This window comes from Periophthalmus magnuspinnatus, chromosome 12 (genome assembly GCF_009829125.3).
Source record: "Periophthalmus magnuspinnatus isolate fPerMag1 chromosome 12, fPerMag1.2.pri, whole genome shotgun sequence".
NCBI classification, from domain to species: Eukaryota; Metazoa; Chordata; class Actinopteri; order Gobiiformes; family Gobiidae; genus Periophthalmus; species Periophthalmus magnuspinnatus.
In genome coordinates, this window is record NC_047137.1 from 10,519,103 (window position 1) to 10,537,296 (window position 18,194).

Here is an 18,194-nt window from a genome sequence, read left to right on the forward strand (position 1 = left end):
TGTGATGTTTATGCAGCATTATAAATTTGGCATAAGATTATAAGAAAAGTGCTGGTGTTTTCAAAAAGTTTAATCTCTCATGGCTTTATTGACATTGTATGCGCTTCAGTTTTGAAGGACTTTTTGCATTATGAGTGTTGTAACGATGACAATAAGTTAATGTGAGTAAAGAGTTGTGGGCTATCGCTAGTTTTATAACTAAAATCCTTGGTTATGTAGTCAATTTTGTCAATGCTCCCACAATCAGCGCTATAAGATTTGACACATTTGGCTTTGCATATGTATCAGGAATAGGTCAACAAAACTACTACTACCTCTGGTCTAAACCTGGACAAAAAATAAATAAAAAAAATAAAAATAATATCGTCAATGCTGGACTAAAGCATAAGAAATAAATGCATCTAATAGTATTGTTTAAAAAATGCTACAAGTGCTATATAAGCCTACACTTTTTCTTTCTTTTTTTAATACTGTGATATTGTAACAGGATTGCCAGATTTCCAGAGAACAAAAAGCCCAAAACCAGTGGCCCAAGACTCACAAAAACAAGCCCAAATAAAACAAAAAAGTTGTATGTCACTAATGATAATATAATTTTACCCATATATTTAACATCACTAACATATTTAAAACATGAACAAGTTGTTTTTACTCAATGTATTAGCGTGAAACCGAACTGAAAAATGCTTTCCTAGCAACTTTCCAAAAAAAGAAGCTCAAAGTTGCTATAAAGAAGCTGACTTGGCAACTCTGTCCAAATTGTATTAACGTTAAAATTGCACTCGGCGTCTTTTGTTTTGCCACAGCACGTTCTAAAAATATATGACTTTTTCATTACCCTACCCCTTACTCCTTACCGCCAATCGTTACACAATGTGCCTTTAAACCCCTCTCAAAACTACTTTCACAAAACGCTCCCAACACCTGAAAAGAACTACTCTTCCTTTATGGCCCATTACATCTTAACACACTCACACATCCATCATGACCAGATTTAGTACGAAATAAAACCCACCCTCCCTCCTCATCCTCCTCCTCCTCCTCCTCGTACTACTCCCTATCTGAGACCCCATTTGTGTAAGAGCCTGTTCAGTTCTAAGTGTCTACAAGGGGCCTCTCCAGCTCCACTCTTTCTTTTTTTTTTCTTGTACATTACTAAAAGGTCTCAGAGAATAGAAAACTTCAAACTTCAAACTATTATTTAGTTTCATTTAATCAATGGTGGAAGAAGTACTGAGTTTTGTTAGTAAAAGTATTGATACAGTAGCCAAAAAAATATATATTTCAAGAAGTATCACATGAAAAAATCTACTTAAGTAAAAGTACCAATTTAAAAAGGAACTTTCACAAAAAAAGTTGAAGTATTTAACACATTTTCTGAGATCAGTTTAAAGCATTTTGATAAAGAAATGTGCAGATTTTTGTTCCATTGTAGCGATTCCAACAGATTTAGATTTTCCTAGTAATTTTTATTTCTATCTTTTTTTTGTTTTACATTAGCTTAGTGGCTGTTTGTGGGGAAAAAAAGTTTAAAAAAAATACAGAACGTAGCACAAGTTCTAAAACAGAACTGCTCTATCTATGTCATCAATGCTGAAAATTCTATCCAAAATAAAATGACAATTTACAAAGAGTTTCTTCATATTAAACATTGATTAAAAAAAAAAGAAAAAAAAGGCAATATCATCTATTTTCATTGATTTAATCCATAGACTGTCTATAAAATGTCATGGGTGCGCTTCCGGCTCCATCGACTCTGGCTCCAATTCACTTTATATTAAAAAAACCTCTCCTCCTCATTCATATTAACATGCTCCACATGATCCTGCTGTTTTTATTTCCCTGTTGTGTCTAGAAATCAAGATATGAACATTAACAACAGAATGATGTTTTAATGAAAAACTACCCTAACCCGCCGTATGCACTTTAATGTCATACTGTGCAACATTTTAAGTAAAGCCATAAGATCTGAATAGAGAGAAGTCTGCTCAGTTTTAAGTGTCTAGAAGGGGCCTCTTCAGCTTTCTCACTCTTGTCCAAAGGGGTGATTTGTACTTCACTAAAAGCTCCCCGGTGGCTCTGCAGAGAAGTGCGAGCCATTTTAAACGCGTGCCTCACTGTAGGTATTTCCCCCGCACGCTGGGACAAAACCACTGTTTGTTTTGTCTTCTCCGTGGAGGATATTACTCACCAGAACATGTTTCGGTTATACGGGGTTCAAAGACGGGAAGGGTGGGGTGGTGAGGGGACACTGGGCGAGCTGCCAGGAGAAAAACTGGAAGTGATATGACACCTTTTCTCTGCTTTTATCTGTTTCACTGAGGGTAATTGGTTACTATGACTTGGTACAGTTTGGGTAGAGATTTGAAATTGTAAATGGTTGCAAACTGCGAAAGTGGCACATTGTTTAAAGATCCTATATCACACAAAAAGGATTCTCGTGAGGTTTAAACCATACCTGGAGTTGTGTATGCTGGGGAGGCTTGCTAGGGTTTTATGTAGCGCACAGGCCGGAGTGCGAGCCTGTCTTCTGTTCCCCGTGGACAGTTTGAAGCTAGCAGAGACTACCACAGATTAGTAGAGGACTCTTCAAAAAGTTAGCACAAAGAGGCCATTGTTTTGAGAAAGACGTTAAGGTGGAATAAATAATTAAAAGCTGTATCATTCTGGGAGATGGGGACAGTTCATACATGGGTTGTTCTGAAGAAGTAAAGAGAAGATATAGTTTTCAGTAACATTAGAAATATTGAGTAGCGTCATGAGAACAAAATCATTGCTTGAAAAATTAAGGGAATTTGTTGCAGGTTTTATTATTAAAGGTCCTATATTATGAGAAATTGTCTGTGTAGTGTAGTTATAATGTTGTTACCTCCTCAAAAACAGACCTGGAGTTGTGTTTTGTTTCATTCACACATGTTTGAGTAATCCTGGATTATTGGCAATGCTCAAAATGCTTTGTTCCACTTTGTGATGTCATGAAGTGGTAGTTTTCAAGTAAACAGCTACCTTAGATTAGCAATTCCGAGGCTGAAATCATCCAAGTGATTCTACTGAAAGTGCACTTCCTGTATTACCACATGACATCACAAGGTGGAACAGAGCGTTTGAGAGAAGAACTCAGCCTAAATATGCAAGTTTTTGCGTTAAACATGTGTGAATGAAGGTCTGTTTGTGATGAGGAAATAATATTATAACAGATCAGAAAATAGTGTAATATGGGCTCTTTAAGACATAGTTAAAGCCGCACTATGTTACTTTTTCTGATGGAAAGTCTGCCACCTGCTTGTCACCATGGAGGTAATCATGCTTTACCCAGAATGTTCCACAGTATGGCATTCAATTTTTCTTTGTCCATGAATGCAACACAGCTCAATAGCCCAAGTTACAGGTCAGGTTTGCGAAATTGTGTATTTTTGAGCAATAAAAAGGTATAATTGAATAAATACAAAATAGATGAGTTTAATGCCATATTGTGGATTCTCGGTCTAAGCAATAACACCAGACTTTCCACCAGAAAAGTTACACAGCGAACCTTTAATAACTTTATTGAACATATCATACAGCATTTATTTTTACATGTGTTTAATCCCTTTGCATGAAACCAGATTATATATTTATTTTTAATGTTTATACAAATTTGAGGCCAAGCTGCTTAAATAGTATTGCACATAGAACACTTAAAATGTGAACAGATTTTTTTGTCAGATTCTAGTATCCATTTTTTAAACCAGCCTTTGCAATGTCAACAGGATTTTGAAAATAACATCTCAAATCTAGTAATCACAACGATAAATGGCAATCAGTGTTTCAGTTTTATACAGCTGAAGATGAGAGACAGGCCTCTACTTTGACAGTGTTTAAATCCAGACTCCAAACGGTTCTGTTTAGCTGTGAATATGACTAAAAGCTTGGACTCTTCTCTTTTAATGTTCATTTTATGATGATGATGATTTATGCTTTCATTTGTCTGTATTGTGATGTCTCATTCTGTAAAGCTCTTGGAAATACTTTATGTACAAACTGTACCAGACAAATAAACTTGCCTTTCCTAAGACAAATGTTGCCTTCTTCTCATAGTTATCCTTGATTTCTTTTAGGCAGAGAGTTTTGTTCATGAGATGTAGCTTCACATGTTTTATAACTCAACTGTCATAACTGAATACAAGATGAAGACGAATGAATAAAATAGTTCCTGTTAAGTATTGATGCATGTCTTGTAACTACTACTTCTACTAATTCTTTCTCTGTCCCTCCTTCCCAGCCCAATGATCCAGTGACAAACATCTGTCAGGCTGCAGACAAGCAGCTCTTCACTCTGGTGGAGTGGGCAAAGAGGATCCCTCACTTCTCTGAGCTGCCACTGGACGATCAAGTCATTCTCCTACGAGCAGGTACGTGCACGCAGGGCTTCATGTGCGAGCCATTGTGCGAGAAAATGAAACACTGCAGACCAAAAGAAGTGAAAAGAGGGAAAAAATCTGTTCATGAAACTGTAAACCTTTCTGAATCGAGATGTTTGTAAAGTGTGTAAAAGGGCATCATATGACATAGGGTAACCAAGGTGATGGCCTATGTAGAATATACAAGAAACCATTGTTATTATTTAATAGTGTGTAACTTTCTGCTAGTGGTATGTCACCTGCATGATTCAATCAAAATAGAAAGTTAAACCCATGCTTTGGCTCCATGGAGATAGGCCCTAGATATGTTTTAAGCCATACTGTGGAATATTATAGCCGAAGAAACAAAATGTCGATGGACAGAAAGCAAGAGCCTAAGAGTCAGGTCTGTGGTGAGTGTGTCTGTCACGTCCTTCAGAGTCAGGATGCATGTAGGCCTGTCACGATAACAAATTTATAAGTGCCATACATTGATTCTAAAAGTATCACGATAAACGCTAATATTGAAATGCATTTATACCACTTTCACAATAACATAAATAACACATTGTAGCATCTATAATATGTCATGTAAGTTAATTATTGGACTATTGACAACTCAAATGTCATCACACAGGCCTAATACTGCGTAAAACTAAGAACATTTTCAGACTAGTTTGAAGAAAAGGTACACACGGTAAATATCGAGCCTGAAAATATATTGATAATCTAACATATATTGAGCTATAAGTCGATATATTAATTATCATGACAGGCTTACACATGTTTGTCAGTGCAATAAACACAACCAAACAGAAAAACTTTTATTTTAGTCTATTTTTTTGAATAAAAAGTTACACACCGTGGCTTTAAATGAATAATGAAGTATAATTTAAAATGTAATTATTAGACGCCAGATAACTCTCGTAGTATGTCTAACTTGTAAAGGTTATTCATTACACTTTCCATGTCTTTATAATTTACTTTATATTTACCGCAATCAAAGTTTTCATATTTTTTTGTGAGACAGGCAGAAAAATGTCAGACTGCCCTGAGAACCTAAACTTCACTTTTTAGATAACCACCATACAAAAGCTCTCTTCCCCACATACAAGTCTCTAAAATATATAATACTACTATAAAACATACAGCATGCCAACTTCAATAAATGTGTCCGTTGCTAGGGAACAAATGGACTGTCTATGGCGGATTATTACTTGGATAAATATGGATGCATTTAGTCATTTAGTCCATTATCTGAAGGCCAACCTGTTCTTGTGAATTGTTCTTCATAATATCATTCTATTTTGTCGTTTTAGCCAAATCGAGCATGTTAAAGTATCAAAAATGGTATAAATTAATAATAATAATAATAATAATAATAATAATAATAATAATAATAATAATAATAATAATAATAGGGTATACATTTTGAAATCATAATTAGCCTATTTTGCATTTCCAGTTTAAATAGAAATTGTACAGGCAACTTTATTATGAAAAAAGTTAACTACAACGTATTAGTAGAGTGACAAAGTATTTGGGAAAAGTAAGAGTGTCTTCAAAAGTAACTGCAGGACATGACATCTGATTTACAATTTGAAGTTTATGTAATTGACTGTTTTCAAAGGATAGACACAAAACAAACTAAATCATATCTGTTATTCAAATCATTTAATATGACAACCTTAAGCTTTTGTCACTTGTAGACTGACACTGGGAAGGTTTTTACTCAAGTAAGAGTGCTGTTACTTCAGTAAAAATTTGATTTGGGCACGTTGACGTATCGCATTAACCAAAAAAACTCTTTCTCTGTCTCCGCTCGGCACATACACACATGAGGGGGTAGGTCTGCTGTACAGTGAGCGCGACAGAGACGAATCCAAGCTCCATCTGAGTGTTTAAACCCGCCAAAAAGAGCCAGCGATCTCGGAGAAACTGCTCGCTAAAGTCTGCAAACCGAGAGTGACGCTAAATACACGATTCAATATGCACGTGGAGGTTTATAGATCTATCAGCGACAATGCGCAGAGTTTACCGCACGTGTCAATCGTGTTTACTTTGAAAACTGCTGTGTTTAGTAACTAGTGAGCTGGTTTGAACTAGGACTCGACCAGAACTGAACCAGGAGTAAACAAGGAGTAAACTGGAGGACCGACCTTTACCAGACCTTAATCAGGACTAAAAGCAAGATTAAGCCAGGACTCTAGCAGCCTTCTATTAGACTTATAATGAGTAGAAAGGAGCAGCAGACAGACTACACAGGAAAACCACAGGAACAGAGGCTTTTTGACATAAAACATAGTTATAGCCGCAAAAGGTTAAATAACTCCAATCGTGTATTTGATTGTCGACGTTAGAAAAATAATTTAAAAAGTTATTACTGAGCCTTTTTATACTATTTGGACTTCATTTTTAAATAACTTGGTCCCAGATACATTGAAAATAAAACATACAGTATCCAAGTCAACACAGCAAAACACTGGGTGAATATTGCAGTATTTTTAGGCCTAAATGGTAAAATGATTAAAAAAAAATGATAAAAGAGCTATTTAGGAGCCAAAAAATCTTAATTATATTGTGTGTTTTTTTGTTTGTTTTTTGTTTAGTTTTTTTTACTGTTTTTAAAAGAAATGGCATGAAAATCTTAACTGAAATATATAACAGAATTCATTATAAATAACTCGGTCCCAGATACACTGAAAAAAAAACATACAGTATCCAAGTCAACACAGCAAAACACTGGGTGAATATTGCAGTATTTTTAGGCCTAAATGGTGAAATAAAGAGCTATTTAGGAGCCAAAAAATCTTAATTATATTGTATTTTTTTTTTTTTTTTTTTACCTTTGTGTGCAATTTAGATTATTAGCTTTTTATTTATGCATTTTATTTTATTTTATTATTTTCTTTGTTATTATTATTTTTATTTTTTATTTTTATGTATTTATTTATTTTTTTTAGCTATTTTTAAAAGAAATAGCATGAAAATCTTAACTGGAATATATAACAGAATTCATTATGCAGCTTTCCTCATCTGCAGTCCTGCATAAATTACACGGAACTCTATAGCGCTGAAAACAAAATGGCTGTTTTATTCATTAGCAATGCACTTTCACATTGCTCATTGCATGGGCTACAAAAGTACTAGCCAACTACTAGTCAAACCCCCAAAAATATCGCAGTACCGCAAGATGACATTGTTGCTTCATGTTGAACCGGCAGCTAACAGCTAACGACAAACGCCTGACCAAAACACCCATTTAAAACGCTAGAATGAATGAATCACACTTCGCTATGCTAACATCACAAGCGGCTAGGTGTTTCGGGTTCTTTCGACACATTGCCCTTGCTGCCTTGCCTGTCGCTAACAATTACTCTTGAATTTTACTGCAGGAACCCAAAACGCTATTACACACCCCACCCCGTTAGCTTGTAGCATCATTCCTTATCCTTAGCACGTAGCATGATGGGAAGAGGAGAGAGGCGAGAATCCGAAGTCGGGTTTTCTATAAATAACCGCTTTAGTTCTGCGGTTTCACACATAAAAGCTCTTCGCTCGACTCGGGAGAGGTGTTGCTAGGCAGAACAGTTAAAGGAGCCCTGTCACTCTAAATAAAATAAAAACAAAATAGTCGTCTTATGTGTTTGCGGTGTCACGACCTCACTTTAGCGCGTCAAAGTTAGCATCTTCATTGCGGTGGCAGGCGCGGTTCATCCTTTTTTACACGCTTGTCTCTTTAGATAGCAAGTCTCAATACACGCAGCATGCTAGCTTTTGCCGCAACGTAGCTCATTCATTAGGATTCCCTCCTTGTTGTCATCTTGATTTGGTTGGAAAGCTGTAAATGTGAACTTTGGTGCGATTTTAAGTTCGTGTTTTATGAAATTCGGTGGTTTTTCGTTACAGGTTGGAACGAGCTGCTGATAGCTTCATTTTCCCATCGGTCGATAGCGGTGAAAGACGGAATTCTCCTGGCGACCGGACTCCACGTGCACCGGAACAGCGCCCATAGTGCCGGCGTGGGAGCTATCTTTGACAGGTCCGACAAAGAAATGGGTTTAGAGCAGCAGGAATTAACATATTGACAATGATAGCTTCTTGCAAATATACAAAGACAGGCTAGTGGAGATGAGCCAGTATGATATGAATCTCAAAAACGGATAAACGGATAAATAAAATACTAAAAACTTAAATAAAACAAGTAGCTAGGCCTATAGTGTGAGTTGCATAGACTTATTGTTGCAGTGGTGGAAAAAGTACTCAATTTTGTTACTTAAGTAAAAGTACAGATACCAGAGCAAAAAAATACTCAAGTAAAAGTAAAAGTATCTCATGAAAAAATTGACTTAAGTATTAAGTATTAGTATTAAAGTACATGTTTAAAAATGTATTAAAAGAGTAAAAAGTTAAAGTATTTCACGCAGATTTTGAGATCTAATGAAGCTTCAAATGTAGCGAATTTTGTTCAACAGAAACAACTGAATTGATTGTTTTTTCTGGCTATTTTTATTTGTATATTTTTGTTTGCTCAAATTATGAACTTGATAAAAAATAAACCCCACAGCCTTTCCAGCAGGTCTCAAGCGATAATAAAAAATACATTTACTTTTCAGTCCTCTTCAATAATGTAATGAAGTAAAAAGTACAGATACCTGCTCTCGAATGTAGTGAAGTAAAAGTAAAAAGTATCCAATTTAAAATGTATTTAAGTAAAGTACAAATGTCTAAAATTGATTGGTACAGTACTTTACTACTTTTACTTTGTTACATTCCATCACTGCCTATTGGCTAATGAAAAGACACATTTCCTGCTAGGCCTAATGTGAACTATTGTTGTTTCCACGAGCAAAACACTTTGTAGATTTTAAAAAACGTTTTTATGGCTGTATATGTGGTTTTCGGACGTGCCAGAAGCAGTTGGCCGTCACACTTTTATCAGTTTGCCCCAGTAGTGAAGGTTGTTGTGTAGTGAATGAATAATGTACCCATAAAATATTATTATTAGTATCTTATAGAAAGCAGGATACCAATATTTTTCCATGAATGTCAATAGGCCTAGACCAAACTTTGTTATCAATCCACCCATCACTACCAGGACACCAAAATAATGAAAGTAAGTGAGCATGCTAATACAAACAACTGTAAGAAACATGCTATTCCCGTGCTGCTCCATTCAAATAAGCTATTCACTTAAAATTACTTCAGTTATGCTGTAGTCGGGCTGTTTCTCAATCGAATTAGAATGAGCTAAGTGCTGCCATTGACTTTACTATGGGTTAGTGGTGGCAGGGTGACCGGGTGAGCCAGGGGGTGAGCCAGGGGGTGATCCAGGGGTGAACCAGGGGTGAGAAGTGTATGTGACGCCCATAGAACCCATAGTGACGTCGCCCTCTTTACTCTGTGTTTTTTCTCTCTTTTTACAAGCCTTGCTACTAAAAATAATGAATATGAAAGCTTGTTAAGGATTTTTTTTTACATAAGTTTGTAGGCCTGAAATATGTTTGTGTACATTTTAAATAGAAGGATGCAGAACGGTGGTTAAAGTGTAATAAAAATATTGGTCAGGGTTTTGGTAATTAAAGTTTGTAAGCAGTAAAAGCGTGCCTGTGGTTTCATGTAAAGTGGCATGGAGTTTATGGAGTTTATGGAGTTTGGAGGAAAACAGGTCAGAGAGAATTCAAAAGTATATGGTTGTAGTAGTTGTAGTAGTTCCTTATAGTTCATTCATTGTTGAGATAGTTACTCATGTTGCCTTGGGGCAGACTAACAGTAATTTGGCAGCCATTTTGTGCTTTTGACCTCACCAAGCCCCATCTGTCAATGCAATCCAATAAACCAACAATGGCACATTTGGATGAGTTAGACCAGTGGACGTGAAGGTATCATTTTAAAGTTATGAATGTATTTAATCTACTTTTTAGTGAGACCAGCCTAGTTTAGTGAAATTAGATCAAATAACACAACAAACGGCTGAAATAAACCTGATTTTAAAACTTGGAAATATGACACACTTCAGTTTAACTTTGATGTGGGGGTCAAAGGTTTATTCCATGATCATTTTGGGCGTCCTGGCTTAAAAAGTTTGTGAAGTCCGGAGTTAGACGATGCATTTTGTTCAATCATTGCTTTGAGAAAAAATAGGATGATTAAATTATAATAAAGAATATCAGAATCAGCAAGCTGCATTATGGTCAAGGTATGAATGTCTCTCTTCACTCTTCATACTCTTGCATGCAGATTAACTATGCTATCCAACAAATCCTACAGGCCAAAAATAAAAGAAACTCTTTAAAACCCACGCCAGCAGCTAAAATAACAACCAAAACCCTCCCTTTTAGCTAACTGACACTTTGTTTTGTCTTTCTTCACAGAGTGCTTACCGAGCTGGTGTCCAAGATGAGGGACATGCAGATGGACAAGACAGAACTGGGCTGCCTGCGAGCCATAGTACTCTTCAACCCAGGTAACTATGGCGACCCGCGCTGCATTCACACACCTCGGTGGAAAGCATGGAAATTAGAGGTGTCAAAGAATCCAGAGAAACGCTCTCGGCTTTGAACTGCGCTTTGAACAGCTTTATATAAAGCGGGAGGGATATATTGTGACATGCTGATCATATAGATGTGGGGAGGAAATGTAAAGGTGAACTCACGGAGAGTTCAAATGACAGATGTTTTGGTAGATTTTTATTTTTTTTTTCAAATGTTGGCCAATTTTGTAGTTGATTGATTGAAAGATTTAAAGATCAACACCAAGGCGTTTTAGTTGATCCAGACACAAAAAAACAATGGGTAATGTTTTTATATATATTTCATGCTTTACTTAATAATTTTGATAAACTTTTTGTTATAGAAATTATTCAAGGGAACTTTACTTAATTAAAAATTTGTGAGAGATGGCGCATAATACAGTTTTTTTAATAAGTAATTAATCTTAAATTATTATAAATCTCAGTGTTGCTTTGTTCATCCCAATTGCAGTTAGGTACAGCAGTGTTTCTCAGCCTGGGGGTTGGGACCCTGATGGAGATCGCAAAATTATTTCTTGAGTCCCTTGATGATATGGGGACAAACATAAAATGTATGCAATAGTCGTCAGGAAGGTTTGAAACCCTTGAAATGCAGTGGTATGTGTAGATTCTAATTTGTTGGCTTCCCTAGTTAATTATATAAGCTCATGTCCTGAAAATAAAATAAAATATTAGGCAAAATGTTATATTATAATGTTGTGGATAGCCTACAAGGTGCTCAAATTCCAACAGTTGTTATTACGAGGGTGGCGACTGAACATGGTTGAGAACCACTGAGGCACAATACAGCACGGCCCTGAACTTTGCCCTATACTTAGTTAGCATGTTGCGTGTTGATTCTTTTCATGTCAGAATCCACGACACTATAGCCTAATCATCCGTCTGAAATGAGCTGGCCCTGTGCCAGGAGAGTGAATGTTTACAGCAGCCATCACGCAGACCTCGTCCTCATGTCGAAGGGGGGCTCGGTGGGGTACAGGGTTCATGGGAGGGCGTCTGAATGTGACGTTGTAACTGCTGATTAACAATAATAGTTTTATGTTGTAACCAGTAAAAAAAAAAATGTTGCTAAGTGTAGATTTTAAATGCTTCAAGGATTGTCGATATCATTGAAGTATTAGTTATTTCTAAAAGATTCATTATGACACTTCAAATTATACTACCGCTAACTTTTTAACCAGTCATGTGGTTATTTAGCACATTTGTAAGCCAGATGCCCTTACGATAATCATGCCTTTCATTTATATTGAGTTTTACAAGTTTGACAAGACTCTCAAAGTGCTACTCTATAGTTATAATTAATTCACCTCATACTTGTGTTGGTAGGTTACTTTTGTAGCTACAACTGCCCTGGCAAACTGATAAAAGCAAGGCAGTAAATCTGTGGCTTCGGCTTCTCTGACCACCAGGAATCTCTCTTTCACCACATTTATACATACGCAATATTAAGCATGGATCAAACAACCTTCTTGGCAACTTTTTTCAGAAACACATATTTACGTACAAGAAGTTGGGACGACTTAAACCCCTGCTATTCATATCTCGCAACATCTTGTCAATCCAAAGGTGTTTCAAACTCACATTTGTCTTTTGAAACCTATCTCCAAGCTGTCCTATCCCATTAAGCCTGCTGCTAAACTTCTGACCTCTACCATGACCTCTTCCAAACAACACTATCTGACCCCGCGGTTCACAGACTGGTCCTGGCCTTAAAATGGTTCATGTGAGTCCACTCGCCCCTCTGCTCATACTAACGCTCTGTCCTCCCTGCCCCGACTTCATTAGGAGTTCACCAGACCATCCATGGACTGGCTCTTCTCAAAAGCCCCTCAGTCCTCCCTTTCCCACACTGTGCCATCCTGTTCCGGACCATTCCCCAACATTAACGTCCAATCTTTGTTCGCTAATTGTGCAGCGAGATGTTAGCCGGTGACGTGTTTGTGCGCCTAATTGGAGTTGAGTCTTTCGGAGGCGGGGGACTAAATTACAGGATTTAATTGGTCCAACCCAGAATGCAGTGACACACGTCCAAGCACTGTTCTGTATAGGGGTTAAAACTCAACTTGTAAGCCACTGCTGTTGCTGTTCAGTGAGAATATTGGATGTTTTTGCTGATGTGAATGCGTGATTGGATTGTGTTGGCAGATTCCAAAGGCCTGTCCAATCCCAGTGAAGTGGAGGCACTGAGAGAGAAGGTCTACGCGTCTTTAGAGGCCTACTGCAAACAGAAGTACCCTGAGCAGCCCGGCAGGTGAGTCGGAGTTTGTGTTACTACAGTTAGAAAATGAAGAAACAAAACACATTTTACTGGTCAATGCTTCTGCTAGTCAATCAGAATGAAGCCTGTTAAACAATAATATATTCAAAGGGTGTAAGATCATGTGCATATGTCACAGGTTTAAGGTTGTCTCTATACTGAAATGTTCCAGACTATGGCATTAAGCATATCTACAATATATTTATCTACAGGTGGTTTTATTGCTCATTTATAAACTCCTGTATCCATGGAGAAACTAATTCAATTAAAGTACCCTATTAAAAATACACACTGCCTGGTCAAAAAAAAAAGTCGCCACCTGGATTTAACTAAAAACAAGTAGGTACGAGCCTCCTGCAGTTGGTCAGGTCTAGGTTCAGCAACAGTCTGTGCTCAAAGAATGAGGTCAGCTGACACCTGAATATACTGAATGACCAGGTTATTCCATCAATGGATTTTTTCTTCCCTGATGACACGGGCATATTCCAAGATGACAATGCCAGGATTCATCAGGCTCAAATTGTGACAGAGTGGATCAGGAGCATGAGACATCATTTTCACACATGGATTGTCCACCACAGAGTCCAGACCTTAACCCCATTGAGAATCTTTGGGATGTGCTGGAGAAGCTTTGTGCAGTGTCAGACTCTACAATCATCAATGCAACATCTTGGTGAAAAATTAATGCAACACTGGATGGAAATAAATCTTGTGACATTGCAGAAGTGAAATCGAAACAATGCCACAGCAAATTTGCGCCGTAATCAAAGCTAAAGACGGTCCAACGAAATATTAGAGTGTGTGACCTTTTTTTTGGTGGTGACTTTTTGTTTTTTGGCCAGGCAGTGTAGTTTAAGAGTAAAAAGTAGTAGAGTATGTACAGATACAGCAGTTTAATGCAGTTGAATTAAAACGTATCTTCTTTAAAATTAAGTAAAGATACCTTCAAGTACAGTAATTTTACTTTTGTACTTTCCACCACATATAGAGACAAGCTGGTGACGAACCGTGCACTAGAAAAGTTATACAATACACCTTTAACACAACCAAGAAGCTAATGTACTGGGATTGAACACAACATGATATTCAAACATGTTTTTTTTTTCATTAACCTAAAATGACGAAAACTAACATCTGTCCAACATCCTTACCTCATCTCACCACACCCTTCGTCTCCTTTGTTGCCGACAGGTTCGCCAAGCTGTTGCTACGGTTACCGGCTCTGCGCTCCATCGGCCTCAAGTGTCTGGAACACCTCTTCTTCTTCAAGCTCATCGGGGACACGCCCATCGACACCTTCCTGATGGAGATGCTCGAAGCCCCTCACCAGATGACATAATGACCCCACCGCGACCCCCACTGCGACTCCACCGCTGACCCCATTTCCTGCTTGCCCTTTGAACTTTGATACCCCCAAGGCTTCGGACTGGGACCCATCCTTTTTAGAGCCTCATTGGAGGGACATAATAAGAGAATTTTGGAGGGATTTTCCTTAATTTTTATTTTTTTTCGCATTTGTCTCTTTGCAATGAAATCATAATGTCTACAGTTCGGTTTTGTACAATATATAAATAAGAAAATATATATGAAATCATGACGAAAAACACTGACGGATTGAACGTTGAGCCATTATTTGGAACTTTTTCCGGTTCGTTCTTACTAATGTACTTGCAGGTTTTCGATGATGTCACTATTTCGTGATTGGACAATCGTGAACTATCTTGAAAAACTTGGATCCTTTCAAAATAATTAAAAAAAACAAAAAACAATTTGAGAAGGGAGGAAAAAAACATGAAATTTGAAAACTACAGGTCTGCTTTTGAGGAATTTCTCAACAACACGTCTTGCACTAGCTGTTTTCGAAGCTTTTTTCACTCAATCGGGAGGCGGATTTTATCAAGACTGCAAGTACGCAAAAAAACTAAATTGAAAAAAAAAACTGCTCAGGTCTCTGCCCGGGTTTCAATAACAACCATGTCTTACTGGAATAGCACTGTGTAACTACAGACATAACGTGGAGTTTAAATCCAGACTGTGGATTCAATGCGTTAGAGTGATGGGATGTTTGGAAGGCTCGTACAATCTGAACCTAGACTTAGCTTTATTCCAACAAAAACTACCAGCAAGGAACAACTGTGGTCATCAATGCTTTGAGACATTTCCTGAAGGAATGGTTGGGCTTTTGAGGTTGGGTTGTACATGGCTGAATTGTAAATAGGTGATTTTGATGAAGTGGATCATGATTAGTTCAAGAAATGTTGTTTGGAATTTGTCTTTTGCTTTTAAGTGAACGCAAATCGTATCAAAATCATGAGACCAAAACTGCTGTGCATCAAACCTCGGACAATCAAAAGTAATTCAAATCAAGCAGTACATGTTATAATCTCTGCTAACTTTGGTTGGTCGTTTTGTGTAAATTTAGTGGCAGTGTTGTAGAATAAATTGTAGTAGCCCAAGAGTTGAAGAGAAGAGGCATGACGCTAGAGTTTTAACGCAGGAGACCCAGCACCTGGAGACATCAACCCTTAAAACACTGTGATATTGTTGTCCATTCCAGTCTGGTACAGTCCAGTCTGGCTGTGCTTCCATTGTAGGGAGTATTATACCTCTGATGACGCAGGCCAAGATTAAAAGGACTGAATTGGCAGTGAGAGCTCTTGAGTACAGCACAGAAGTGGAATTTTTATGACAGCCAGTCAACAATAGTTTAGCAAATTAATAGTCAATTTAATTCTACTCCCCCAATGTTGCAAAAATAAAGAACAATTCATATCGAACTGCTAATTCATCAATATTAAGTTAGAATTAGAGGCAAGGCAGCTAGTACTCTTGCCCCAGTTTGACTCCCGCACCATCCAGGCCTTTTTGTGTGGAGTTTGCATGTTCTACCCCTGTCTTTGTGGGGTTTTTTTGGGCGCTCTGATTTCTCCCATCAACCCAAAACATGCACCATAAGCAAAATCCTAGAATTAAGGTAGTCTGGACTAAGAGTAGCTCAAGATGGGTCGCTGGTTGCGGCACCACAGCATCCACTGCTTTTGACACGTGCCCTCGCAGCACTGAAGGATGGGTTAAATGCAGAGAACAAATTTGTACCAAGCTCTTTGAAGTCAAACTTTAAAACGTACAATTTCAATTTTTGGGTGATTTCAAGGGTGATTTCATACTGGTTTTGATTTTGAGTCTACTTAAAATGATCCTCTCATGACTTAGCTAGGTTAAGCGTACATTTTTCTTCGCACTACTATTTACATAAAAAATGTACAACCCAACCTCAGGAAATCCTCAACTATTTCTTTGATGCAAGTGTAAGTGTATTTCGCAGCCATTGTTTGCGTTGTCGTATTGTTTCCATTGGCCTGTACGCTCCTGTCCTGTTCTGATGTCCGCACTGTTTTTAACTGTCCACACACGGTGACCTCTACATGACCTCTACACATACCTCCTCATACCTGTACATTGATCTATACAGTATTCAGTATTCAAATGCACAAATACCTCTGCTTCAAACTTACCACGCGATGCAAATTAATGGAGAAGTCATTCATTTCTTGGCACTTAAAGGTCCTATATTATGCTTTGTCAACTTTCAGAGTTTTTGGTCATTATAATGTTTTCTTATCAAAATCATACCTGGAGTTGTGTGTTGTTTCATTCATTTTGATTATATTTGATTAAACCTGCTTATTTAGGCCAGACTTATTCTCAAGATCTGTTAACGCTTGGTTCCACTGCGTGATGTCATCAGTTGGTAATCCAGGAAGTGCTGTGTTTTTAAAGCCCGCCCACATTCACTGTAGTGCTAAAATTACCTTCACTATGCATAACTTGCCAATTTTTTGCGAGCAATTCTTGTTTTTCAATGCGTTTAAACTGTTTCTCCCTGGAGCGGGTACGGTTATAGCGCCCTCTTCTGGTATACATGGATTTTTATTTATTTATTGAAGTTTTTTTAAAGACGCACAACATCACACACAAAAAAAACCAAACAATCACAAACAACAGGGAATTTTTAATGATTAAAGGTGCGCTATATTTTTTGTTGAGGCATCTCCCGCTTGCTTGTTTCCATGGAGATGCTGTTGCTTTACCTGGAATGTTCCACGGTATGGCATTAAACTTATTTATCTTTCATTTATTCAATTGTTTGTACTTAGCGTGTTCCCCTCCTCACAGATCTGACCTGTAACGTGACCTGGGGGCATCACCTGCTGGATAGATAAGTGTAATGCCATACTGTGGAACATTCCAGGAAAAGCAATATCTCAGTAAAAACAGGCACGTGGCATATGCTCAGTTTGAAAAAAAAGTTACATAGTGTCAAGTTTCTTTTTCATAGTAATAGATTATTGTAATTTATTAAACATGCAATACTTATGCTACTGCGTCCACATGTCTAGGCCACATAGCTTAAATACTTCATAATATAGGACCTTTAAACCTTAACATTTTTAACCACAGAGCCCAGTCAGGAGGTTAGCATACATCTGGCTCTGTCTCTCCATCGCTGCATGTTAATATGTCCATACTATGTGCAAATATAAAATAGCCCATGTCATGTGGTTTGGTTTTCGTGTTCTCAAAATGCTGCAGTCGCCCTGAATCTATGCATCCTGTGCATTTCCAAAGAGTGTTCCGGGGGTGATGTGTCAGGAACATGGGAGAGAGAAATGAATGGGGATGTTCGGATGATTTTATATGGCAAAAAGTGAAAGTGAACCATGTTTTTAAATATAGACCAAGCAATGTGGTATGGGCAAGGTCATTTATTTTCAAATTACAGTCCAATTACAACTTTTTTTACTTTGCAAAAATACATCATTCAATTATTTCTGGTTCCTGGTCCAGATAAAATGAGTAATGTTTTGTTCAGTAATAGACTTAGCAGAAGAATGTGAAAGCAAGACATTTTAAATAAATTTGTCACATTTTACTAAACAGAACCCACCATGAATGTTTTCAAAATTACATTTAAAGTAAGTAAGTTAAAATTATAAAATTATTTTTTCAGTAATAGACATGAGCA

General features: G+C 37.4%; 1 protein-coding gene across 6 annotated transcripts in view; it reads left to right on the forward strand.

Annotated features, from left to right (window-relative positions):
• Window positions 1–15,398, forward strand: part of rxraa (retinoid X receptor, alpha a) — a 221,505-nt gene extending 206,107 nt beyond the window's left edge. For all 6 annotated transcript variants that reach the window (XM_033976212.2, XM_055225681.1, XM_033976216.2 and 3 more), the window contains exons 7-11: window positions 4,262–4,391; window positions 8,289–8,421; window positions 10,754–10,845; window positions 13,057–13,162; window positions 14,360–15,398. In XM_033976212.2, the coding sequence (XP_033832103.1) occupies window positions 4,262–4,391; window positions 8,289–8,421; window positions 10,754–10,845; window positions 13,057–13,162; window positions 14,360–14,507 (609 nt within the window). In that variant the 3' untranslated portion in view covers window positions 14,508–15,398. The remainder of the gene's footprint in view (window positions 1–4,261; window positions 4,392–8,288; window positions 8,422–10,753; window positions 10,846–13,056; window positions 13,163–14,359) is intronic.
• The last annotated feature ends 2,796 nt before the right edge of the window (window positions 15,399–18,194 follow it).